This window comes from Eretmochelys imbricata, chromosome 17, assembly GCF_965152235.1.
Source record: "Eretmochelys imbricata isolate rEreImb1 chromosome 17, rEreImb1.hap1, whole genome shotgun sequence".
NCBI classification, from domain to species: Eukaryota; Metazoa; Chordata; order Testudines; family Cheloniidae; genus Eretmochelys; species Eretmochelys imbricata.
The window spans coordinates 3,127,785-3,154,949 of record NC_135588.1 but is presented as its reverse complement, the minus strand read 5'-3'; the positions used below and the strand labels follow the sequence as shown (position 1 = coordinate 3,154,949).

At 46.3% G+C, this 27,165-nt stretch overlaps 1 protein-coding gene across 3 annotated transcripts in view; it reads right to left on the bottom strand.

Moving 5' to 3' along the window:
• Nucleotides 1–27,165, bottom strand: part of SPECC1 (sperm antigen with calponin homology and coiled-coil domains 1) — a 106,641-nt gene that overhangs the window by 66,023 nt on the left and 13,453 nt on the right. For all 3 annotated transcript variants that reach the window (XM_077836737.1, XM_077836738.1, XM_077836739.1), the window contains exons 2-5: nucleotides 8,083–9,656; nucleotides 5,309–5,516; nucleotides 4,571–4,644; nucleotides 1,966–2,144 (exon numbers count right to left, since the gene is read on the bottom strand). In XM_077836737.1, the coding sequence (XP_077692863.1) occupies nucleotides 1,966–2,144; nucleotides 4,571–4,644; nucleotides 5,309–5,516; nucleotides 8,083–9,656 (2,035 nt within the window). The remainder of the gene's footprint in view (nucleotides 1–1,965; nucleotides 2,145–4,570; nucleotides 4,645–5,308; nucleotides 5,517–8,082; nucleotides 9,657–27,165) is intronic.

Below are 27,165 nucleotides of genomic sequence, written 5' to 3'. Positions count from 1 at the left end.
AAGGGAGTGCCCTTACCATTGAGCTAAAGGCAATAAGGAACACAGCACCACCATCACCATCTCTTTCTCCTCTATTCTGTGAATCTAGTGCTTCGGAATATTTCATCTGATAACAATTTTGGTTGAGATCTACTTATCAATTTTCTGTTTTGGTGAAAGTGAAACTGGGTTTTTTTGGTTTTATGTTTTGTTTCATTGTTCAGAACTTCCAGAGAACTGAAACATTAGTTGTTCACCCAGCTTTAACTGGGAGCTATGCTCCTCATCCTGCTCTCAGCATCTGTGATGCCATTAACACTAGCAATGAAAACACGGAGCACAGAGAATCTTGGCTGATAATTTGATTGTCTTCCTTTTGTTTTAAAATTTTTTTCGCTGGTAGCTTTTCATTCCACACATATCAGGGACCCCATTACTGAATTTGGATCTTAAACACATTCTTTTAAAAAACATTTCTGCCCATGTAAGGCAGGAATTGTGATTCACCCTCCCCAACAAAGCCAGCCCTGATCCCTCGCCACTCCCATCCCATCTCCTCTGTGCAATGGCTACTCCGGAAGCTATTGCATGGTAAATATCAGGACAATATGAGCAGTACAAGCTTCACTGCATTACCCCTGAAAGAACTGGCAGAACTCACTGTATTCCAATGGCTGCCACATTCAGTTTACATGGACTTATTGGGGAAGAGAGATTCAGTGGAGGTGTAGGGAAGCAGGGAAAACCTGGTATATATTTTTGGTAAGTGACTTCCTTCTCTACCTCCGCTAGCTGTGCAGCTTTCTTTTCATTGCCTCTGTACAGATATAACCTCTGCAGCTCTGAATCTGCCTGTGCCAGTGCATTAGGAGCATGTGGTACTGCCCTCTTTATAAATCTCAGCCCTCTTTCCTATACCCCTTCATTTCCAACGTTCCTTCAATTCAGTTCTGTAATTGTACTAGTTAGCACTATAAAACTTTTTGGAATGAAAAATGCTTCACAAAATATCTTGCACTGCATGAAGACTCTGATACAATGCCCTGAGTTGGTTCCAACTCCTACTGTATAACTCACACCTGGCCCTTACGTGCAAAGTGGTTGCCTCTTCCAGAGTGAGCACAGTGTATACTGCTCACAGAACATGTGGCATCTCTCTCGATTATTTTAAAGTGCATGTGATAATCCAAGGGTTGGGGTGAAGGACTAACTTGAATCTAGCAACACTGAAGCCCATCAGACTATCCCAACTGTACCCTAAATGTTCTCACAACATAACATTTCACCCAGAACTAATTTTAACTTTCACAGAGGGATCAGCCTCAGATCATTCCACTAAGCTCAAAACTGGGGGTCAGGAGAGGGGATCCCAATCAAGGGCTTGCTGCCCAGGGTGAGGATTTCCCAATATTCTCATCAACCATTCAGTCAGTATGTCCTGGACTTGCAGAACACAAAGCTCCAGCAAGTCCCTATTTTTGCCCACAACAGTGCAACCCAGGTTCTCATCTCAACATAGGTAGCTAATTTTCAGCTTATCCCATGAGATATGTTGAGCCATCCTAGGGTCATTGCAGAACAGCAAGGGGCTTAACCCAACTGTGCAGTCAGTTATGGAGGCAATAATACACTGCACAACAGAGTCCAAAGGACAAAGCTGCAGGATAAATACTGGTGACCACTTTATTTAATCCTACTCATCTGTGTATAAAGATCATTGTCATCCACACAAACAACTGCAAACCTTAGGGCATCTAGTCATTAGGTAACCCTTAGAAAGCCTGCACTCATGGCCCAGTTCAGGGAACTGGAGAGCACCCGAGAAAGACAAAACCAGAGACAACTTAAAAGAAGACAAAACCCACCAGAGGGATTAAAAACAGACAACATACGCATCTGGGTCAATGCAAAGTTAGAGGCAAAGCACCGTCTGCATGCACATTTGCTGCCATAGAGACAAGGACCTGGCCCTTGTGAGCGACTGACCTGCTGCTGCCCTGCAGTTCCTCCAGCTCCTTCTGCAGCTTGGCACTTTTCTCCTCTTCCTCCTGGAGCTTCCTCTTCACCACCCGCAGCTCCTGCTGAGCCTCACACTTGATATCATTGGCCACCACCACTGCAGTCTGCAGGTCAGCTTGAAAACGCCTCCACTCCTCTGTATCTTCCTAGAAAGGGCAAGTACAAATATGGGCTGAGTAGGAATGTCCCTACTAGAGATGGACACATCACACATTGGAAATCACTTTATCAGTGATCACTGATGACTTTTGTGGCATGTCAGAGTTTCATGATGACACTGAGGTAGCAGTAGATATGTGCCATTTGGTAATGACAGGATTGCCAAAAAAAAAACTGACACTAATTTGTATTACCTTTTCCATCTGAAAAGGAAATCAGAGTACTTATTACCATTATCTACTTATCTAACAATCTTAGGGCTGCAATAGCACTAGAGAGCAGATATTGCTGTGGAAAGATGAGCTCCTTTCTGCTTCATGTCCCATCATCAGCTATACAGCATTAGCCATCCCAATGCAGGGGAAGTTCATGGAGAAAGAAGCACAAGTGTCCTGGAGACCTGGACTAAACCACTGCAAATTACAAGAAACTCATCCGATTCCTCAGCTCCCTCATTGACTGCCACACCTGCTTCCCCTTCTTTGAGGAGAAAGGAATTGAATAAAGCAGAAAGGATATGCTCTGATATTAAGGTATCAGGTGAAGTTGGCAGTTCCAGCATTTTTGGTTTGTGCATATATTTACTCTGGAAATCACAGCTGGAGACGAAGGACCATATCTCAACATAAATGTCCTAGTGATGTCAGTAGGACATCTGCATGTGGACTGATGGCCTGGGATGGTTTTTTATATGGAATACAGGCACTTGGACAGAAACACGTCATCTTTAGGTCAGTAACAGAACTTTAGCAAGTTTGTTCTATCAGCAGCAGCAAATGGCCTTTGCCTGTTGTGATGGTCAGTAGCAGAGTTATTTAAAAACTCTTCTCTGTATATTAGTTAATATTTGTACATAGCTTTGAAATGTAACATGCTACCTAGGTGCCAAGGATTATTACTTGCTTGTAGTATATGTGTTTCTTAGATGCTAATGTAACAGGCAGATCTTCTGGGCCTCTTAAATGTTGCTTCACGTGGACGTAGAGGCACTGTTGAGCTGGAGCCGGTTCGCACTGGTTCGCTAGAACCAGTTGTTAAATTTAGAAGCCCTTTTAGAACCGGTTGTTCTGTGAGGGACAACCGGTTCTAAAAGGGCTTCGAAATTTAACAGGCCAAAAGTGGTGCCTTAGGCGCCGACTCCATGGGTGCTCCAGCCCTGGAGCACCCAAGGGGAAAATTTGGTGGGTGCAGAGCACCCACCGGCAGCTCCCCACCCCGCACCCGGCCCCAGCTCACCTCACCTCCGCTCGGCCTCTGCCTCCTCCCCTGAACGCACCGCCCCGCTCTGCTTCTCGGCCCCCACCCCAGCTTCCCGCCAACCAGCTGTTCGCACGGGAAGCCAGGGCAGGCTGAGAAGCAGGCGGCAGCTTCCCACTCAGGCCCAGGGAGGCAGAGGTGAGCTGGGATGGGGGTGGGGGGCGCGAGGAGGGCCACCCACACCGCAGCACGTAACCCAGGGGGGGGTGCGCAGGGGAACCAGTCCCCGCCCCAGCTCACCTCCGCCACGCTTGGCCTGAGTGTGAAGCTGCGGCCTGCTTCTCTGCTCTCCCCGGCTTCCCACCGAACAGCTGATTCGCGGGAAAGGGCGCGGAGAAGCAGAGCAGGGCAGTGCGTTCGGGGAGGAGGCGGAGCGGAGGTGAGCTGGGGCTGGGTGCAGGGAGCTGCCAATGAGTGCTCTGCATCCACCAAATTTTCCCCATGGTGCTCCAGCCCCGGAGCACCCAGGGAGTTGGCACCTAAGGCACCACTTTTGATGTGATCAGTGGGGGGAGCAGCCGCTCCCCCGCTCTCCCCCTAGCTACACTCCCCCGCCCCTAGGAGCCAGAGGAACCTGCCGGATTCTTCCTGGGAGCTGCCCCAGGTAAGCACTGCCGGGACTCCCCACCTCGCCCCCCGGCAGGTGCCTCTGGCTCTTAGGGGTGGGGTGGGCACCCACTACGGTGGCCCACGAGACCCTCCTGCCCGGTTCTGGGGGCAGTCAGGGGACAGGGAAGGGGGGTGGATGGGGCAGGGGTGGGCAACAATCCCCTCGTGGGGAGAGGAGGGAACCCGTTGTTAAGATTTTGGCAGCACATCACTGCATACAGGCCTGCATCAGATATAGACGTGGGCTTATTAACTCTGGTCTGGCAGAGGCTTATGGCATCTGCAAAGAGGCTGATGCCTCTAAACAATAACTGTATTGCCAGGTGCTGCCCAGCCTAGCAGTAACACTGCTATCAGAGCAGCCCTGGATTGTACTTTCCCTCTCAGCCAAAGAGAAAGTCAAACTCCTCTGAGAGTGAATGGGGGAGTGGGAGAGGCCTTTTTTCAAGATATTTTGAGAGCTGGCAGATGGGTCTTTTGAAATGAAATGTGGTGTTTGGCCCAAAGCCAGCAGTCAGGTGAAAACGCTGAGGAATCTGACCATCACCTTTATCTGTTTAGTCAGACCCTTCAGCTGCCTCTCCAGATCCAGTTTGTGCTCTTCTAGCTTCATCACATTACCTGCAAATAGTCAAGATGGGAAAAACTATTAGAGACACGATGCCCAGGGTGAAGAGTGGGTGAGGGAGAGGGAATCAGCACCCTTGATGATGCCCATGGTAAAAGCCATTACTGAACCAAACTCTTTTGTCTATGAGACAGTGGATTTAACAGTCAGAAACAGCCTTAAATTGAATAGCCATGTTCTGGGCTTTGTCCCAGATATGGAAGCTTATAGGACTGTATACACATCACATATTCACTGGGGTGCCCAACTCTAGGTAAAAAGTTTAGAAAGTGAGATGTGCAACTCATGCCAGCAGGTGGCATTTTTCCATTCCCATAACACCACCACCTCCTAGCTCTTATATAGCCCATATCACCAGATATCAAAATACTTTACAAAGAAAGACAATAAACCCAGTTTAAAAGCCAACATCTAGATATGGGCAATATTCCATTCAGCTGAAGGATAGAGAGTTTGGAGATTTTCATTACTATTATTTCTACAGCGCCACGCATACGTGTAATGTTTTACACACAATAAACGAAGCAAGTCCCTGCCCTGTGAAGACTGCAGTCTACATTGATGAGACTGATCAAAGTGGGAATTACTAGACACCCTCCCTTCCCCACACTGCTCGAGTATATGCCTCAGCCTTGGCTCTGGGCCTGCTCCACCTACTCTCCAGTTCACTGATGAGCTGGTTGTTGTGCAGTTTGATAGCACGTTGCTGCTCCACCTGGTCCTCCAGCTCAAAGATGGTCTCCTTCAGGTTTTTGATCTCAGACTCATTCTCAGAAGTTTTCTCCTGCAGCTTCAGGCTATTTCTGCTCAGCTGTTCAGCCTGTCGGTCATACAGTTCCTTCAGCTGACCACATTCCTTCTCCACCTGGAAGGAAGGAAAGAAAGCTGGAAGTCTGCCCTGGCAGCTCACTGACAATAGGACAGACTTTAGTGGATGTTCCATGCACTGAACAGGATTGGCCCAATATTCTAGGCACTGCACAAACTCAGGAGTTCTAACGCACCTGACAGTGAGCTCCAGGAACTGTGCATGAGCTATGCTTTGTCAACACTCTTTTCACAGCAGAAAGGTAATATCAGGAAGGGGCAGGAGAGGAAATTAAGTCTGCTAGATGGGAGAGAAATTACAATTCTAAATCAATCACTGCAGCCAAGGTATAGAGCAATGCCTCCTCTTGAAAGTCAAAGCCCCTAGCCATTCCATTGCTATGTCACATTACGAGAGTGATAGAGCTAGAGTTGGGCCTAGAAGCAGACCTGTTTGTCTACATTAACCATTTCATTGCTGCCTCTCTATGGCGTTTGCAGTGGATGGCCAGGATGTACGTGGTAGCTCTGGCAGCTCCAGGGTAAATGCACTTCCCAGACATACTGTACCTGGAATTACTGAAGGTGTGAATGCACTGCAGTTCAGCTGGTCAGTTTAGACACAGAGATCAACAGCAGTGCTTCCAAGGACAAGGAAAGTGCAAGCCTCTCAGAGTAGGAAACAGGGTTCTGGAAAACCGAGGCACATGCTGCCAGTTCTGTGGACAGAACTGGCAGAGTTTGGCTACAGGGAAGCCTTAGAGAAGCCTGTGGTCTTGTCTGGGTGTCACAAATGGCAAAACAACCTAATTCAATGGAAGGAAAGAGTAAAAAGGAGGAAATTTGTGGTTTAAAAACCAAGCAATAAAAAAAGCAATACAAATTTAGTGCAGAGTTGGAGCATTCAGCAGTTTTTCATTTATTCTTCATAAAGCATAGCCTCAGCGAACATGCCAATGCACTAGGAGTCTCCCCTACTATATTCCATTTGCTGTGGTCACCTACTCCAGCTGAAAGAACATCTGGATTTCCTAAATCACTCAAACCATAGAGGTGCTTTTTGGCAACGCTCACTTCCTCTCCAACTACTCAGCTCCATAGTTCTCCCCTGGCCAGGAACCACGGTGGACACTGGTGCTCTCTCTGCAGTGGTAGACATTAATCAGAGGCTTGCATGACAGTTACACTTACTCTGTGACACCCAACAGTGCAGCTACACTCTGAACACCTGGGCTCAGATAGAAAATGGAATCAGTAATGATTTAGAATTGCTGGGGACTGAAAGTAAAGGGAAGAAGCTATAAACTACAGACCTAGGAGAGGGAAAACTGCTCTAAAACAAATTGTTTCTGTAGCCATTAAATAAGTGCTTGATTTCAGGTTTTGTGAAACATCACGCATGACATGGCATTTAAAAAATTGTTCTGGAATCCCAAACACTGCACTAATAATGTTAGTTAGGGTCAGCTTTATAACAGTTTAACAGCATATATGACTGGGGGGGGGGATGAGGGGGCAGGCAAGAAGAGGTGGGCAGTACAGGGGACACTATTTTCTGCCCTGCAGCGTGATGGACTCAGTTATCTAACAGGACTTTTCTGTCTCCACCAATTGTCATATATAGACAACCTGGGATCCACATCAGCAGGCTATATGTTAATACCCGCATGGCAAGGTTCTAGCTACACCACTGCTATGTTGCCGGATACTATTCAGGACCACTACATTACTCTTCCCTTGAAATTCCTTTACCTCATCTATCAACACCCAAGCCCCTGAAAGGCAGAGGAGACATACTGTCTTGGATGAAATCACATCAGTAAAAGTCAAACAAAGACCCTTCCATGAAAAGGACCACACTAATTAAAAATGGAAATGACCAATCAGACCATCAAGTCAGTTTCTCTACCAGGCAAGATTTAGTCCTCAAACAGATTACACTCAGTTTTAGCCAAAAGTATATAAAATTGCTAATGTGCTAGCTGATACTTCGTATCTGAATTCAGTAGGATGGTCCAATATTATATTAATGTTTTTACAAAAATTCATTTTGGGCTTGATCCTGCATTATTTTGAGTCAACTGACTTGACGCCATTGATTTCAGTGGATGCAAGACCCTTTGTTCTCATGCCAGTAACACTGGTAGGACCAGTCATTTGATTCACTACTTGGTAAACCAACATGATTCGGCCTGACTTTAAAATTTGCTGTTCACTAACCATCAGTTATTTAGTTCTCTTTGAGTACAGAAACCTGATACTAGAAATTTATGCTTGCTCAATCAGAAAATAGACCCAATATCATGTGACCTATGAATCCAATCAAAACTAACTAGTGTAACTCAAATTTAAAATCTTGAGTACTCACAGTGAACTGCTCACAAATGATCTAGAGACCAGGAATTAGTCTGCAAATAATTCTGAGAGAATAAATTTGCAAAAAAATCCTATATAACTTGCACATTTGTCAAAGGAAAAAATTAACGGATTAGATTATTCACTATAAATTATCCACTCAGCTCTACTTCATTACTGGTCTTTGTCTCATGAAGAAACCACTGTATTGGTTGATGGGGGAAGGCGGGCATCTGGTGGCCTTGAATGTGAATCTATTTTTGTCTTACCTTGGCCAGTAGGCCCTGGACATGTTTTACTTCACTGTTTGCCTTCAACAGCTCTTGTTTGAGCTCTGTACAAGCCAGTTCTAACTGATCCTTCTCTGCATGGGCCACTTTCAGCATCTCTTGCACCTCAGAGTTGTCAGTAATACATCCCATTGCATTGATCTCTGCAGCTTTTTGTTTCTCACTTTCTAATTGAGTTCTGAGAGATCCATTTTCAATCTTCAGGCCTTCTAAGGCAACTTTACAGTCCTCTAGAGACTTTGCCACCATGCTGTTGTTCTGTCGTTCCATTTCCAAAAGCCCACCCAACTTCTCATTTTCCTCTCTTAGGCCCTTGATCACCTCCTGAGCATCTTGATGCTCCCTTTCTAAGCTCCGTAGGCTGCTGGATAATTGTTGCTGGATGTTGAGCAGCTTTTCTCTTTCAAACTGTGCTTTCTCAAGCAATTCTGTGCATTTCTGCTCTAGTTCAAGGATTTTCCCCTCCTGAACTTTGGTTTCTTCATTCTTGGATCGCTCTTGTAGGACAGTCATCAGCTTTTCTTTTTCTTGACTAAGCTGTTCTGCTCTCTCTTTGTGCTGATGAAAGGAGGTCTCCAGCAGAGCCTTCTCTTCCACTAGCTTCTCATTTTCTGCTGTCAGCTCCTGCACCATTTGTTGCTGGTCTGACAGCTCCTGCAAAGTGGCTTGAAGCTCTTCTGCTGTGCTGTGGTGGTTTTCTTCCATTTTTTGTATCTTCTCTGTCAGGGAGGCCACAGAAAGGTCACTAATGTTGTTTGGAGAACTCCCTGTGGTGGAGCATCTGGAACCCTTAAAGGGGTTGCTGTTGGAGGACGTTGGCCTAGAAGGTACATCTGCTATATGTTCAAAATCAGATGCATCGGGTGACAAAGAGGCTTTAGTCACATCACTGCTAGAAGAACCTGACTTTCGCACTGCTTCTCCATTCACACGCTGTCTGGGCTCATCTGGTTCACCTCTCAATAGATTTTTTGTTGGGCTTCCAAAACTTGATTCTTGAGTGATTGGGGTTGTGAAGCTGCTGTCGCCCCCGCTGCTTGTTGTTGTGTCCGAGAGAGGGGAGTGCTCTAGATAAATCAGTTTCTCCTTCAAAACCCGGTTTTCTTCCACCAGGCTAGCAAGTTCTTTTTGAAAAGTCCTGTTCTTTTCCTGAAGAGTCTGTATTAATGGGTCTATGTCACCAGGTGACATTGGTAACGTTTCTACGTTTTGGTCTGAAGCACCAATCCCTTCAGAGTTAACTGACCCTTTGTCTTTGCATTTCTTCAGCTCACTCCGGAGCTTGGTGATTTCAGTGTCTTTTGTCTTTGCTTCTGCCAAGAGTTCCTTAACCTGGGACTCCAGAACTGCCTTGTCCCCAGTTTCATTCTCTTGCTTGGACTTGGCAGAAGGACGCAGGTGCTTGGTAGGGGTGGGCGTGCCCGAAGAAGTTGGGCTGGGCTGAGTTTTCCTGGTGTTGGCTGGACCACGCAACACAGCTCTCTCTCTGGAGACAGTTGATGAAATTTCCCGAGGAGCCGGAATCCCTGTGCGCTTCGCTGATGAAACAATTCCTTGAAGATAGAAGAGAGAAGAGATGAGACAAATTCAGTAATTTCCTATGTGAAACAAGTCATGTGACAACAAAGTTATGGCCTACAGCTGCCATAGGAAAACAGCTGGATGTCTGAATAGCTTCGGTCATGGATTTCTTCATCATGAACACTTGTATTAATTTCATATTCCCTCCTCCTCAGGAAAGGAGCAATCTGCCCAACTCCCTCCCACTAGGCAGCATAATCTGTAGCTGCTTCAATATATTTTTAAAGTGTAATGCCAAATTCCACAATGTTAATTGACTGACAAAAAGCAATGGAGTCCTTAACTATTTTAATTATATCATGTTAACTGTATTGAAATGCTTAATTAAAAACTGATGGGCAGTTTCTAGAAGAAAAGCCCACTAACCTTGGACACGTTTCTGACTTTGGTTGTAAAACCAGGTATTGCCAGCACACATGAAATTGATGTATTTACATTTTAATCAATTTATAAGGAACAGTTTTAATGAGAAGGAAAATTAACCAAAGACGAGCAGATGGAGATGGCTAATGGGCCATGGATAGGTTTCTGTTGGAAGAAATAAATGAGAATCTGTTTGCAAGGTAGAACTTATGTTACTCTTGGGCCTTGAGCCCATCTGATTAGCACTGACTCTCAGCATCTTTAATGCAGCAATGGTCCACTCAGAACTCATAAAAAAGGCAGATAGCACAGGGCGCTTATGATGCTGATAGCATCCTGACCTGTTTGGTAGTTGGCTTGTATTTTTTCCTGGTGTGCATGAGCAATTATTTCAAGGTATTTTCTTGTGAACCACTTTCGATAGAAATTAATTGCATACCTCCACTGGAAAGCTGGCAATCCCAGCTTTCCAATAATAGATTTAAGTTTTCCCCATCTTTGGTGGTGCTTCATGAGGTAACAGCTCTTAAAACCACATTATTCCAATTATACTCTTGCATAGCTACTGCTGTCTTGTGCTTGTTGAATAACATCCTGACCTGAGATCTAGCCAATGTGCACTGAAAAAAGGTTTCAATTCTCATGTAGAGTTAGTTAAATAGGACCTCTGGAGCAGAGAAATTCTCACCACTGGAAACCTAAACACAAACACAGAAAATTCTGTTTCTGCAGGTTCTCAGAAACACAGAAAACAATATGGGGAATTCACTTAGAACGGTTTAGCATTTTAAAAGCCCTACCAGCCAATGGGATGGGTGACAAGGAGACAAAAGGGAAGTTGATGCTGAAATCTTCATTTCCATTCTAATGGCAAAGTTTTACCTGCTTACAAATTCACAATATTTAAAATGGAATTGGTGAAATTCCACAAAAATTCTGGAAGTGGTGAAGTTACTGAGACCAGATCTCTGTAGTTAGGTTAGAAAAGGGAGCTCTGGGTATGGAAGCAACCCAGGGTCTGTTATGACAATTGGGCCTACAAATTTACCTGAATTGTGAGTTCCACCATAAAAGCTGTGTAAAAGTCCGTAAGATGTTACCATGAGCTAAAAAGACAAATGTTGATGGGAAAAGGTACGAAAGGGAGACAGAATAACTGAGTTAGTCTAAACAAAAAGGCCAAGTTAATATAATTCAAGGACTGTGTTTAAATTATGCTGGTTAAAAGATATGGAGCAGGAAGCTAATGAGCCAAAACTGGTATGTCAGATATTAGGCCTAATTGGTGGACAAAATAGTGAGGGGATGGGCTATTTCACACATCACTTCTTTTTTTGGTCCTTAAAAGAAAGATTTTGAGCGGAAAGGATGAAAGAACAAAAAGAAGAACAGACAAAAAGAACAGGTAGGAGGCGGCCCCAGCTGAGCAGGGGCTGGCACGAGCTAATGACCCAACGCCTCCCACCACCTCGTGGTACCTTGGCTTTTGTTGTCCGGTCAGACACTGCTGGGTCTCTTTTTTGACACAACCCTACTCAACCATCTTCTTCTCTTTTCCCCAAAGGACAGTTATTACCATCTTTAATGCCATCTAAGAGACTGTCAAACACAGGAATTTTTCCTTCTAAAACTCTCCAGCTAAAGGGAAAGGGAACAAGGGATGTTGTCAAAACGAAAGCCCTACTTAATACTTTACATTTCAAAGTGTTTTAACTGTTTTTCCTTCTTTTCTTTATCTTTAATAAAAGGTTAAAAAGATTTTTAATGGTGTGTTTGACATAACATTGAATGCTGAGATCTTTATATCATGCCCTGAACCTTGTTTAACACTGTTTAATGTTGAATAGTGACTGGATTATGTTAACACCTTTGGCCCATTTATTCCATCTAACTTAATACAACAGTCCTCCTAATGGGCTGTTAAGACTGAGAGCTGTGACTAACTAGACTTCGGAACACAGAATCTGCGGGTGCTGGAGAGAAGCATCATGGGTGCTCAAAGCCATGGAAGGGTTATCAAGGGTATGATGAAAGGAGAAGAAGTGGTTTAAGGCTGGCACAGGTGGCATGACACAAGGGAACTATTACTCCTATTTTATAGGTAAAAAAACGGAGACAAAGAGGTTAAGTGACTTGCCTAAGGAGAAAAACAAAGTCAGTAGCAGAACTGGGATTAGAATTCATGGAATTCCTGACTCCTCAAGCTACCTGGCCTTGTCTGACATATACTCCACTACAGAAAAGTGCTATTCCACTGAGGACATGGGTCTTATGGTTTTGATATAATTTAAGAGATGTAGGAGGAAAACATTGAATGCAGCCACACAACAGGGTCACAGTGAGCCAGGTGCTTGCAGCAGAGGAGGGCTCCAGGATCTGTCCCTGAGTGAGTGCTAGAACCAATTACGTTTTGCAGAATTTGGAAGCCTTTCTTCAATGACACAAACAAAGCTCTTATAATTCTAAGGGCAGATAACACTAAAGGGAGAGCAGACCCTAAAACTCAGTGCTTGGATCTGAAGCAGTCATTTTGCAGGATTGCATGGCTGCTGCATTAATAGCAGGCAAATTCCAAATTCTCTCAACACAATTTTCCACACACTGAGAAAGCCCCAGCGTGGCTCTTGCATTTTAGACCTGCATGGCACCGAAGAGTTAATGTCGACCACACACTGTTTGCTCAGCAGCTCTTTGGAGAATGCAATACATTTATAAAACCCCCACAAATGGGGGCATCTCCTCCTTTCTCTGAAATAAATGTCCTAAGCCAGCACAATAAACATGGAGGGACAATGAGAGGGTTGAAGAAAAGACCCCCTAAAACAGAGAGGGGACTTTGCTCCAGAGAGAGCACAGTAACAGCTCTGTGTAATGTTAAAGGCAGGATAAGGCAGAAGACAAAGGCTGCAGTGTTTATGGGAAGAGATAGCAGGAATATTCTGGCTGGACTGCAGGCAGCCCACACAGCCAGGCTACATTTAGTCATCTACAGCTGGCGAAGCCAGCATGCCATAGCGGCTCTCAGCTCCCCAGTGGAAAGCAGAATGGAAGTAGAGACTATGTTTTTTCCTTTCCAATTCAAAGGGCCACCGGTGGAATGCTGGATCTTAAAACTCATTTTACACATCACATTACGGGAGCACAGGCCCATCGCTTAAACCATGGGAGGTCCCCATTATTTAACTCAAGGGCTCCCACTTGCCAAGAGCAGGCATTTCTGAACTGCATGCCCTTCAAGCTCAGAGGAAGAACAAGCCCTTGGTTTCCATGCACTAACACCCAAGACTGGAATGTGGGGGAAATCAAATGGTCTGTGACATGTAATAAGTGTCACTTCCAGCTGCGGAAAGCTCAGTACAGCTCTTTGTGGCTCAGAGGGGTAGAGACGCCCTTCAGCTAACACCTGGGGATGCAGCTGCCCATAGTGAGCGAAAGGCCTTGTCTGAACCTTAGCTGAATCTTGCACACTCAATGGGATAGTATAGACATACCCTATGCACCAAGTAGATGCATGCCTGCTGCGTTCATACCACATACAGCCAAGCAAACTATAAATCATACCACAGATTTCAGAGGTAAAATATGCATTACACATGAAAACAGATGTGCTGGGCACAGCTCATGTAATGTACTCTCCTGCACTGCTACTGAACATGAGGGATCCCACAGTCACTTTCTAACCAAACAGAGAGACTTGGGCAGAGCCGGCTGTTCAGATTCTTTCAGTGTAAAGCAGATATCAAGCAATCCACTCTTTGTGGACTTTGTGCAAATCTGACCAAAGCAGCACAGTCATCTCTCTATCTCAGGACATGTGAGCCACAGGGAAATAGAAATGGAAAAGGCAAGACTGCTTGCTGGCAGAATGATTCCTCATCACCTCTTCAGGCATCGTCACTGTTGCGATACCAGCAGGTGGACTTTGCATTAGTATTCAAGATGAAGCTCAGAAGGATAATTTCTTAGCCATCCAGTAGCTGAAGTTGTAAGTCTGTCTGATATCCATGGGCCTAGCCAGTGTCCTACAAGCCTGGCTCCCAGATAATTTAGAGCCTGCACTGGTTTGGACCACTCAAAGTCAGTGATGTGACCTTGTCATCAGGTCAATACATGGTGACCTTGTGTCACAATGGGATGAAGCAATGCTGTCACACACTGATGCAATTTCATGGTGCTAGGAAACATCTCTAACATCTCAGAAACAACATGGAGGCTCTGCTAGCTGGGCCAGCCTGCCTTTCATTCCTACCAGATGATGACTAGACTTGAACATGAGTAATGGAAAAGAGACAAGCAGGTATCAAAACGAAGGATACCTAACAAATGCAACCAGCACTTCATCACTGTGCCAAGTGGCATGGACTTTGAATTTTACTCGACCTGTCCCATGGGGTTGTAAGGCTCCATGGGCTGCTGACTTGTTCTCTAATAAATCACAATGCAATGGCCATCTCTCAAACACCATTACAACCCTGACTGCCTGTTCCTGCTATTACAAATGTGCCCAATACTCTCCATTATAAGGCATCTCAGAAACAGTTCATAATACTACAAAACCAAGGGTTTCTGTCACAAAGGAGACACCCTGGAACATAACCCAAAGGGGTGCTCAAGAGCATCATGTGTTGATTACAAAGCACTGAAGTGTGGAGCACTAAAATAAAGTTTATCTCATTGCGACTAATTTCTTCCCCTCAGGGTGACCTTCAGATGGAGAGGTCCAATGGTTACAAATGGAATAGTCAGTCCCACAGCCTGAGGCTCCCTCCATGCAGAGTGATGGGCTAAGAACGTTCAGCCAGGCTGGTGACCTGATTAGCTGAGCACCCCAAGTGCTTTAAACATCGTGCTGAAGAATCCAGAAGAACAGCTCTAGTTCTCTCTTATTCCCCAGACCCCAGAATCCCACCTAACATGGATTAATGCTGCTGTTTTGAGTGGTGGATTTCTAAGGGACTGCAGCTCCCAGGGGCTTCTCCTGTTCTATTCAGAGAAGCAGGAGAAAGACAATGAGCTGCTCATTTCAGAACAGTACAGAAAGCAATCTCCAGGAACAGATTTTTTATTTTTTTTTTAGAAGAGCCATTAATGAGGATTGTCAAGTATCGCCCTCCCGCCAGTCTTACTGGTCTGACGGAGATTACCCTCCTGGCACCTAAGATCACTGTATCTAGCCCACTAGTATTGCCCACCTTTGCACCCCATCTGCCCAGCATCACCCTCTAACTACCCTGCATGCTTAGCCAAGGTTGCCCTCCTTGCTCCTTAGCCACTTGGTCACCATCTCTCTGCCTTGCCCGGTCTGCCAGGGTTTCTCTCTGTGCACATCTGCCCAGTCACCCCTCTCACTGCCCACCCAGCCTACAGTGGGCTGGAATCATCCCTGCACCCTCTCCAAACTGCAGGTACTTCCTAAATATCCACTTTTTTCCAAACATGTAACTGACCTCACCTCACCTTGTACCCCACAGCATGCAGGGGAAACCCCCTCCAAGATTTTCAGTGCCTGCAGTGCTATTTGGGAAGTTTAGACTTGAAATTAGACAAAGGTTTCTAACAAACAGAGGAGTGAAGTTCTGGAATAGCCTTCCAAGGGAAGCAGTGGGGGCAAAAGACCTATCTGGCTTACAGATTAAACTCAATAAGTTTATGGAGGGGATGGTATGATGGGATAACAGGATTTTGGCAATTAATTGATCTTTAACTATTCATGGTAAATAGGCCCAATGGCCTGTGATGGGATGTTAGATGGGGTGGGATCTGAGTTACTACAGAGAATTCTTTCCTGGGTATCTGGCTGGTGAATCTTGCCCACATGCTCAGGGTTCAGCTGATCGCCATATTTGGGGTCGGGAAGGAATTTTCCTCCAGGGCAGATTGGAAGAGGCCCTAGGGGTATTTCGCTTTCCTCTGTAGCATGGGGCACAGGTGGAGGATTCTCTGCACCTTGAAGTCTTTAAACCATGATTTGAGGACTTCAATAGCCCAAACATAGGTGAGAGGTTTATTGCAGGAGTGGGTGGGTGAGATTCTGTGGCCTGCATTGTGCAGGAGGTCAGACTAGATTATCATAACAGTCCCTTCTGACCTTAATATCTATGCATCTATGAGTTTATTCCCAGTGCTTTCATCTACTCAAAAATAACCCCTAGCATTTATATAATAGGTTCCCTCTTCAAAGTGTTTTAACAAGCCCCTCAGCTCAGCTCTTCAAAGTGGTTAATTGCTAGCGACCCAGAGAGATGATGTGTCTTGCCCAAAGTCACACAATGAGTCAGTCAGGATTAGAAACCAGGAGTTCCTGGCTCCCAGCCTGAAGGTCAGTTCTCTAGCTCCCAGCACTCTGCCAATCAACATTCTCTACCTTTCAGCTCTTGCCAGAAGTGAAGTGGGACTTTCATGAGATAATGGTTGGCCCATCATGATCTTCTTTAGCCATTTCAATCCCATTTTTCAGGCCTGCAGTGTTTTTCCCTTAGGATTGTTCAGGACGGCAATTCCCAGCATACCCTCACTACGTTTCACCACTATTTTTGGGCTAAGCTCTCAACACCTATTACATGAACTCCCAAACAGGCACCTGCTCCTAGCAGAAAAGGGCTGGAATATGGAATGGAAAAGCCACAACACTCCCTGGCCCATGCTAGAACACTGACTACATAAAATTATCCCCATGTGTAGGAGCCTGGCTTAGAAGTGAAGCCCACAAGAACTGGCAATCAGACATGGTTAATGCTAACTGTGCCAGGATGGGGCAGGTAGCAAACATTACCTCAGCATTACCGCAGAGAGATATGCATGAAGTCTCGAGGTTCAGGCAGAGTTCGGATTCTCTAAATGACCCCCCACTTTCACATTCCCCATCAGGCCCTGGGCTCTCAGCAAGCTCCTCCTTCCTTCTCCCTTCCCAGAAGTATCATTTCCCCTCCTGCACTTTGAAGATCCAACTGAGAGCATCCAGCACCCCATTTCTGCTGCTGTCTTCATTGGATTGCAGAGCCCACTGTGGAAACAACCTCATTGTCCAGGTTGGGGCCCAAGTTCTGCCTTAAAACGGTTTTCCTAGATTGGGCCAAGGACAGGGTGATTTGCCCCTGAACCTTTGCACTGTTTTGTCTTAGTGTCTGGGTAATTTGCCCTTTTTCCAATCCCTCCCTCATACCCCTGAGGCTAATGCCAGGGACCACTGCTCAGTGATATCACTCATCTGACCTATTTGTGGCTCCCCTGAGGACACTCAGTCAGTCACCAAACAGTGAGTAGGAAAAGGAGGGGAACCCTGGAGCTGGCAGGTCTAGAGCCTTCCATGGAAGGCATGAGAGGGAGCTTGCTGCTTTTTCACTTGCTTCCTAACTGGGACATTTAGAGTTGCCAGGACTGGAGTTTAATTTTGGAAAATACAAACAAGCAGACATGTTCCTGCATAGGCTGTGACCACAGCAGTTCTGGGCTGGGTTACATGCCATGCCTCAGGGCTCCTTCCCACACATCCTGCCATTCTCCCAGTCCTTACGCCAAGCAGCCATGTGACGTGGTGCAAGGGAGCGGCTGTCGGGACAGGAAGGTCACTCAGCCGTGGTCTCCATGGAGATCCGACTGGCCAAAAAGTGTATCTTTCAGAACAAGTGGTGGCCTTGTCACTAATGAGGTGGCTTCAAGCTTCTGCGTTCATCTGGCTAGCTCAGCACAACTTTCCACTTCACTCTCCCACCGACACCCCCGCAAGGAAGTTCATGTTTGTGCAGGACACAATTTTGTCACACATCCAAACACAAGGAAAAACAGAGTGGATAAATCAAACATAATTAACACAGCGGCATGGCTCCAATTTCGCTTCAGAGTCACACCCCCTCTTTTGACCCCAATTTCAAACCTTCCCTTAACTCTTTGACCAGGAAGGGTTTTATGACACGGTATATGGAGGATGCTGTACAGAAATACATTGTATTATGTTTAAGTGGGAACAGATGGTGGGAGGTAGTCTTTAGGGGTAGGGGAAAGAGTTTGGGAGGCAGGACTACTGGATTCTCTCTCTATTTTTGCCATTTGTTTCCTGTGTGACGTTGGGCAAGTCATTTCACCCATCTCAGCTTCAGTTTCCTCATCTATAAGGCTGTGAAGTGTAGTACATTAATGCTTGAAAAGCACATTGAGATACATGGATGAAAGATGCCATCTGAGTGCAAAGAATTATTATAGTACCTTTGCTGTTCTGGTTAAGGCTTTTGGGAGTGGTAAGCTATAGGCAACAGCAGTTAGCAAGCTCTGTGTTCACAAAGATGCCAGTGCTGGAGCTCAGTGAAGATTACATGCTCATATTGGGCCCCAACTCCACCTTCTCTTGACTGCCAACTAAGGAACCAACACTGAGGCCAGGTCTACACTACAGACCTATACCAATATAACTATGTCGCACAGGGGTGTGAAAAATCCACACCCCCTGAGCAACATAGTTATACCGAAATAACCCCCTGTGTAAACAATGCTAAATAAATCAACAGGAGAGCTTCTCCTATCAACATAGTTACCACCTTTTGGGGAGGTGGATTAACTTCTCTGACAGGGAAGCTATCCAGTAGGTGCAGCAGCATCTTCACTAACGCGCCACAGCAGTCAAGCTGCACCGCTGTAGGACTGTACGTGAAGACAAACCCTGAATTTATACCGCTCACAGACAAGTGATTTCCTGATGTCATCAGTCTGTGAATTCAATGACAATCACATTAAAAAGAGGTGGTTTTACCAACAGGGAGCCATCTCAAGGTACTTACTACAACCACAATGTTCTCTGCTGGTTCAATGCTGGGAGGGAACGTAGGAGTCAGGTCCGAGGGGTTCTATTAACAGCTCAGGGTAAAAGTATCAAGAGCTTATAGTCCAGATTTTTAAAGCTATTTAGGCATTGCTGCATTTAGGGAGTAGATTCCTAAGTGCCTCAATTCCTTTTGAAAATTAGATTTAGACTCGTAAATCGGGTGTGCAATTCTGAGCACAGCAATTCCTAAATACCTTTAAAATATGAGCCCAAGTGATTTACATGCTTAAAAATCCCATTTTCAAAAGTGTCTGAGGCACCTACTGAAAGTCTTACCGAAAGTCCATGGGACTTACACTCCCAAGTCATTTTGGAGAATTGGACTTAGTACTTTTGAAAATTTTACCCTTTGCCATTAACTCAACATGTAACTTAGGACAAGTCACTTCACCTCTCTGCAAGGTACCTTCATTATCTGAATCCTGGTGCTGTCCATAGGAGCCTCAGCTCTCCTTCACCGGCATCACAGCTACAGGCCATGCCAAGCCAAGACACTGTGAGAGTGTCTAGTTGTCTGAGCAGCTCAGGTGAGTTGAACGTGTTCTATGCTCTTGCCAGCTTTTTTCTTATTTCTATGGTGCTGGAATAATTATTTATTTATTTATCCATCATGTCTGGCCCTGCACAAGACACAGAAGCAGGATGAACCCTAAGGAGTTCACTGTCTAAATAATGGATGGTTGCAGTTCTCCTGAGCGCTAGGTGGTGAGGCACAACATACAGATCATGGGATGCCAGACTGAAAAAAGAAGGGGGATAGGGGTGGGAAAGAGAGAGAGATTGTCCTTCTGCTTGGCTTCCTAACAAAGTCAACAAAGAACACAGAGATTCTGGGGAGAGGGAGCTTATCAGGAGTCAGAGAAGGAGGCTGCATTCACAAACAACCTCCATTGTTCTTCTGCAAGAAGATTGGCAAGCCCTTTCCACTGAGGTCACACATGAGCCAGCTGGCCACAAGAGCCAGAAGGATCCAGTAAAGAAACTAACCTTGAAAGGCCTTGTCTACACTTGGAATGCTACAGTGGCACTGCTGATGTGCTTCACTGTAGACAATACCTACAGCAACAGAAGGGGTTCTCCCATTGGCGCAGTTAACCCACCTTCCTGACAGGTGGTAGCTACATCAATAGAAGAACTCTTCCTAGTGCTGTCTACCCGGGGACTTAGGGTGTAGATTTTTCACCCCCTGAGCGACGTAGATGGTTCGATCTAGTTTTCTGGTGTATACCAGTCCTAAAGCTGGGAAGGAAGGGTATTGCTGAGATTTACATGTGTTCTGCAGATTGCACACCACGGGGTTCCACTCCACTCACCGTTCTGGCACCTCGTTGTGGCTCATTTGGGGATTAGCTCACCACTGGTTTGATGCCTCCTCAGCCCCCTTGCCCCAGTCTCTCACTCTGCAGCCTCCCACTTGAGCTGCAGCACTTCCTCTTTGTGTCTTGGTCCTCTGACCAGGTCACTATAGTTTCCCCCCTTTAGGGGTATCAAAGTCTCTCTAACCAAACCACCTCAGGTAGTCTTCAAAATCCACAGCCTGTCCATGCCTCTCCCCCAGTGATTGTTAGGGGAACCCTGGCCTGCGCTCTACACTGGGTTCCAGCATAGGGACCCCACAATCAGCAGCTGAAGTCCATGAGGTCTCACTCTTGCTGTTGTTTTTCCTAGGCTTCTTACTACTCCTTTCTCTCAACCCTGAGAATAACTGCTGACTCTCTTTCCCTGCAGCTCTCTTTCTACTCTCCTCTCCCTGGCTTCATACAAGCCCCTCTTCTTCCTGCCCAGCTGGGCTTCAGGTTTTATTCCAGCTGTATATCCAGCCTATACCTCACCCAGGTGGCCTCCCATCCTGTCAACTAGCCCCTGCTGAACCATTTTAACCCCTTTAGTGTGGTGTGATGGGGTATTCACCCCACACCACCCCAGGACAGGGATGGATGTGCGCTGACAAAGGAACACAAGGGATTGAATCTGGAACCAGTGTAGGTCTACACACTATGATGGACGGACATCTGAAGGGTCTGACTCTTTTACACTTCATTGGCAACGCTTGTATAACTTGTCATGCTGAAGTCTCACTGAATTGAAGAATGTGAGTGAGAGAAACGTGGGACAGACACCCACAGAGAAAAGCACATTTATTTGTGCATATCCTGAATCAACTACATGGAGTCAAATCCAGTATCCAATCTCAATTTCATCTCATTTATCCTCCTGCACCAGCAAAGCAGAAGGGTCTGGTTTTAGCTACTGACTGTGTCCCATTCCTTGCTCACCCCTAGGCAGCACACAGCAGGATGAGATATGGTCCTAGGTATCAGACTGGTACATGAACAATAATGAACAGGAAGGACAAGCAGACCATCCTATTCCGCTGAGGAAAGTTAAAGATGACACCAGAGCAAGGGAGAATCTCTTGGGGCTGGTGTATTCGTTACCCTTTTTGAATGCTGTAATTAAGCACTTCTTTAATTAACAGAATTTCAGAGAGGGCTTTTTTAAAATAAACCATTTCTACTGATGCTGCTCCACAGATGTGTCCTTCATGCAAGGGCCCCTTCCCCGTCGCTCTTCCCGCCCTGCTGTTAAATTGCTTTGTTCAGGCAAGTGCAATAGGAAAAATATGACTCCTCTGCTCCCCAGAGAAAGTTTACGAACCCGTCAACAGGAAACAACGGCCAGCCATGGCAGGGACACTGACATACTACACAAAGACCCAGGAATGAGCAGATAAATGAAACTACAACCCCACTGCGACAACAGTCACAGCCTGATACAGTTCTTGGCTCCTGCAGGTATGCTGGCTGAGGATGAATGATCTAAATGGACTGAAAAAGCCAGCATTTTTCTGTGTTGTTGGGAACTTTGCAGTAACTCAGGAGCAGATGGTGTTTTCTCTCTATCCCTGAGAAAGTCCCAGAGAAAGAAAACCGCCACCTGTCCCCTGGACCTTGTGTAGCAGTGCACACAGCAAAGCTAGGCTTGGCCAGTCATGGGGGTTCCTCTGAATGAGTCTGTTTGCAAAAGATTAGTCATGCAGCCAACACCCTTACAGACCAGCTAATCCTTTTGGGAGAGATCACTGGGATTCCAGCCAGGCAAGAGAAGGAACCAAGTAGATGGCCCTGTCATGACAGAATTACTCTAGCCAGTCTAGCAGTGACTATGCAAGAACAGCTCCTCACAGCTGTACCAAATCCAGACTAGAGCTTCATTAGAAATGCAAGGAACTAATAGCCCGTCCTATTAGTTAACAATCTTTAAGGGCTTAAAAAGGACATAAACAGTACATAGGCGGTGTACTGGCCTCTGCTGAGTAGCTGTGAATTTCACCCTAAGTGATTAATTCCCACCTCTCTAGAATCCCAGTTTAATGTCAAGTGAAGTGCAAAAGTGGTAACATTTATTTTCACCTTTCATCTGGAGCCAGATCTACACTACACTACAGACCTACATAGGTAGAACTGTGTTCCCTCCGGGGTGTGGATTTTTCATAACCCCCAGCGACAGTTATACTGACCTAGTACCCCTCCCTCCCCCAAAGTAGACGGAGCTTCTCCAGTCAACATAGCTACCGCCTTTCCGTGAGGCCGATTAACTACGCCAACAGGAGAAGCTCTGCCATTGGTGTAGGAGCATCTTCACTTAAAGGCTGCAGCAGTACAGTTGTGCCAATGCAGAATTCTAAGAGTAGACTTGCCCTAAATAATTTTATCTTCGCTGTAATGCAGCCACCTCCGGTGCAGAATTCAGCAGCTGTTTAACACACATAGTTTAGGATAGGAAGTGAGGGAGAATTTTATATGCAACTGAGAACATACAGGAAATTTAGGAGCTCTTCAGGATAGGATCAGTTTTGTGTATGCATGTTTACAGTGCCTGATCTTGGTCGGGGCTTCTAGGCACTAATGTAATACAAAGAAAACAACTCTCTGCATTTCATGAAGGAACCATCACCATACTTCTATATTAAACTAGTGCCTCAAAAGTTAATGACCCTTCTCTGCTCCTAAGAGCGTCCAAGACACTCTGAAATGGACCATTGCATTTCCCCCACTATCCGAAGCCAAACAGAAGCCAGCAGGTCAGCCAGCAGTCTGAAAATCTTTTTCACACCCGGGTAGAGGCTAGAATTATTTTTGTGGCTCTTTGTTTGCAGAGCAGCTGCTCCCACCTCCTTATTTGGAAATTTTTGCTTTCTGGGATGGATTAGGGAAAAAAAGTAAAAATAAATAATTATGAGGCGAACACTAGTCTTTGAGGAATTCTAGCTATTTGTCTGATTATATGGCTCGCTTGCGTGCCTGCATTCCCCATGGCACGGGTTCTATAGGCTGCAGCAGTGATGCTGTAGTGAGATGCTGATTTAGACAACGATAAAATACAGCAGTATGAAAGTAACTCAACTACAAATACTTCGGAACAGAATGAGACAGCAGGATAAACGTTAGAAATCAGAGCGAGAGAAAGAAATGGTGCTATTGGACAAGAGATTTCTAGACCTGCAATAACAGAGCCACCAGAAATCTGGACGGGAAAGAAGCAGCAGTTGCCTTGATTTGATCCAGTCCTGATTTAGGAGCACAGAGACTCCTGGTCTCCAAAAAGTTTGGAGATATTTTCCAGTTCTTGGTCATGAGAACAAACAAGGTCCCTGATGAGATTTCAAGGACTTCTTGGGGCCACAGGTGATGGAGATGAAGGAATAGCTGATGCCTATGGCAACTGAAAGGCTAAGTCATAGAAAGAGCACTGTTACGAATTCATATCTGCAGAAGTTTGATCAGGTAGGATATTCTTTCAAATGGCGGCCTCCAGGAAGAAACCTTCCCCTGGAAGGAATGCAGCCCTGCAAGGAGTGGTGACCTCATGGTTGAGATATCTTCAGCTAGTCCAAATATTACAACAAGGAAGCCAACATAGAAGAATGCACTGTTCAATGCTTCCTGAGGAAGAAGGCATTCCTCCTCAGTTTAACGGTATCACTTAAAGACTGGAGAAGTCTTATAATCCTGTCGAGTCCATCAGCATGAACAATGGTTATTTTTGTTTCTACCACCCCACCCTTCACCTGTATGGAAATCACACAAACGTTTCAAAGTCAGGACACAGAGAGGCTACGTCTACACAAGCAGTTTCGTTGGTATAACTTATGTCACTCAGGGGTGTAAACCCTTCTTCCCCCCAGCGACATATGGTACACAAACAGAAGTGCCAGTGTGGACAGCTCTATGTCAGCAGGAGACACTCTCCCGCGACATAGCTACTTCCGCTTGTTGAGGTGGTTTAATTATGTCTATGGGAAAGCTCTCTACACAGGAAATCTTACAACAGCACGGCTGCATCGGTACAGTTGTGCCACTGTAAAGTCTCTAGTGTAGACATGGCCTGAGGAAACCCAAGAAAGTGAAGGAGGACTGTCCTCATCTAGCATCTAATGATTCCATCAATGTAATCTGTAACAAGGACTGAAGCTACTCCCCGAGTTACAAAAGCCTAAATTCACACAATAACTACCTCAGTGCCACTATAATAGAGGTGGGGTCTCATTCAGATGGAAACTAGGATAATAGAGGGCCTGATACAAAGCCCATTAAAGTCAACTGGAGTCTTTCCTCAGACTTCAGAGAGCTATGGGTCAGGCCCATGATGAGAAGAACAAAATTAACTGAATGTGGACAACGCAAATGGTAGTTTCATCATGAGTTTAGGTTTCAAGCAAAAATCACTTGGAGATGCCAGCCGAGGCCCTAACAGAGTTTTGTTCGCAGTATCAAACCAGCACAGAGAGAATCAAGCTACTGGCACTGGTTCTCACCACAGCAGGTTCAGCCTCGGTCCTATAAAACAGGCCCCAAAGCTCTAACACCTGCTGGTTATTCACCCAAAGAATAGCTAAGACCCTTCTCAAGGTTCCATTATCCTAACTAGGGTTGCCAACTGTCTAATCAAACACCCTTGCCCCACCCCTTTCCTGAGGCCCCACTTCTTCCCCTTCTCTGAGGCCCCGCCCCACTCACTCCATCCCCCTCCCTCCATCGCTTGCTCTCCTCCACCCTCACTCACTTTCACCGGGCTGGGGCAGGGGTTTGGGGTGTGGGCTCTGGGCAGGGGCTGAGGGGTTCGGCGTGTGGGAGGGGGGCTCCAGGCTGAGCCTGGGGCAGGGGGTTGGGGTACAGGAGAGGATGTGGGGTGCAACCTCTGGGAGGGGGTTGGGGTGCAGGAGGGGGCTCAGGGCTGGGGGAGGGGGTGCGGGCTCTGGCCCAGTGGCACTTACCTCGGGAGGCTCCCTGCCTGCTCTGGCCCCACACCGCTCCTGGAAGTAGTCAGCTCGTCTCTGTGGCCCCTGGGGGAGCCAGCGGTCTCCACGTGCTGCCTGTGCAGCGACTCCACAACTCCCATTGGCCATGAATTGCGGCCAATAGGAGCTGCAGGGGCGGAGCCTGCCTTAGCCCCGCTGCACGGGAGCCGCCCAAGGTAAACGGGGCCAGGTGGCTCTGCATGCTGCCCCCTCCGCACACCACTCCTGGAAACGGCCAGCACGTCTTTGTGGCCCCTGGGGGTGGGGGGGTGTAGTCAGGGGGCTCCACACACTGTCCCTGCCTGCAGGCACTCTGCCCCCGCAGTGCCCATTGGTCCCTGCCTGCAGGCACTCTGCCCCCTTTGCAGTTCCCAGTGCTGCAAAGTTGGTGCTCGGGGTGGGGGCAGTGCGTGGAGACCCCTGCGCCTCCCACCCCCAGGGGCTGCAGGGACATGCCAGCTGCTTCCGGGAGTGGCGCGGGGCCAGGGCAGGCAGGGAGCCTGCCTTAGCCTCACTGCGCTGCCAGACTTTTAGCACCTAAAATCTCCCCATTTGGCTACAGTAGCCCCTGGTAGATAGAGCCCAATTCCAGTAGCCTCCTGATGAAACTGAGAGGGTTGGCAACCCTAACTGACCCTAGTCTAGTGCAATTTATAGCAGAGCAGTGATCTCGGTGTACAAAAATCACTCACAGTGAACCCTATTGCCGGAGCTTATTTTGCCAGTTCCATGTCTGGAGTAATTCCTGGCTGGATAAAGAATTATTTCTGTAAGCCTTATAAGGTCCGAGCCTTTCTTTTGCACCTATGGTATTAACAGGCAAAAATGACAGGCATTTCTCTGAACTGGGCCACTCGCTGGTTTTATTTGTTTGTTCCAGAACATTTCCTGCCTACGCGCCTGTCAAAATGAGATACAGAAAGTCCTGTAAATGGGCCCAGAGATCTCACTCTCTCTGCTTTCTGCAGACTCATCATCTGCACCGTGGAGCCAGCCACAGAGTCACTAACAATTCCCATTACCCTCAGCAACCGGGGAGAAGAGGCAGTGATGGAGGGAATGAGCAGAACTTTCCTCACTCAGCCAGGGGCGGGAATTGAAATTTGCTTCTGAATTTAAGCACTCTCAAAGATTGGCTGTTTGGATTTGCTAATCTGTTTTGGCCCTTCAGAGAGGTGGGTTTGAACTGCAAATTCTGATCTGAACCTAATTTCAGGGTTTCTTTTAGTCTCATCCTGAGACTTAAACAGAGATTTTGCTTAAATTAAAATATCATTTTATACCCTCAGCAAAACCCATTTTGAATCGACCCGTTTCTCAGTTTTTACAGAACCATTTGAAAGAGACAAAGGAAAGACGGAACCACAAGACAAGAAAGGAAGAAAGATTAGGGTGGCCTGTTAGAAAGCTGCATTCAACATCCAAGGAAGCTGTATGAATGATTTAGTTGCTGCTGCTGTAGCCAGGGTGGTCGCTGGCCTTCTAAAATGCAATGTCCTTTGGGATGAGGGTTCAAGGGGTCCAGTGGAACAGTTAAAGGTCAGCATGACCATATATTTCAGTAGTCAGTCTGCAAGAATGTGACTGGGATAGAGGTTTGTAATGGAAGAAATTTAGTAACAGGACTTTTATTGGAGGTGTTAAGCCTCCTTAGGAAAAGTAAGCACTGCACACAGTTATGAATACAATCTCTGCAATGGGATTACCAACTGACCGATGTGACATGAGCCACCTCAACAATGCACAGTAGTCAAGAGAAGCTAAAATACAGACCTGAAGCTTGTAATGCAGCAGGAGACATATCTCTGCTGTGTGTTTTCTCATGGAAAATGCTTGTGCTGCTGGTCCTGAGCCTCCCATCTTTCAGAGAAAGGCTCGCCTCAGCTTTGGGGAGCCAAATGAGGGCTCTTTTTAAGATTTGCCCCAGGAAGACTGCTCAAAGAAAGCATCTGATTTTAAGTGAGGTGCTGTTTCTACTTAGTTTCTCAGCTGGTGAGACTGA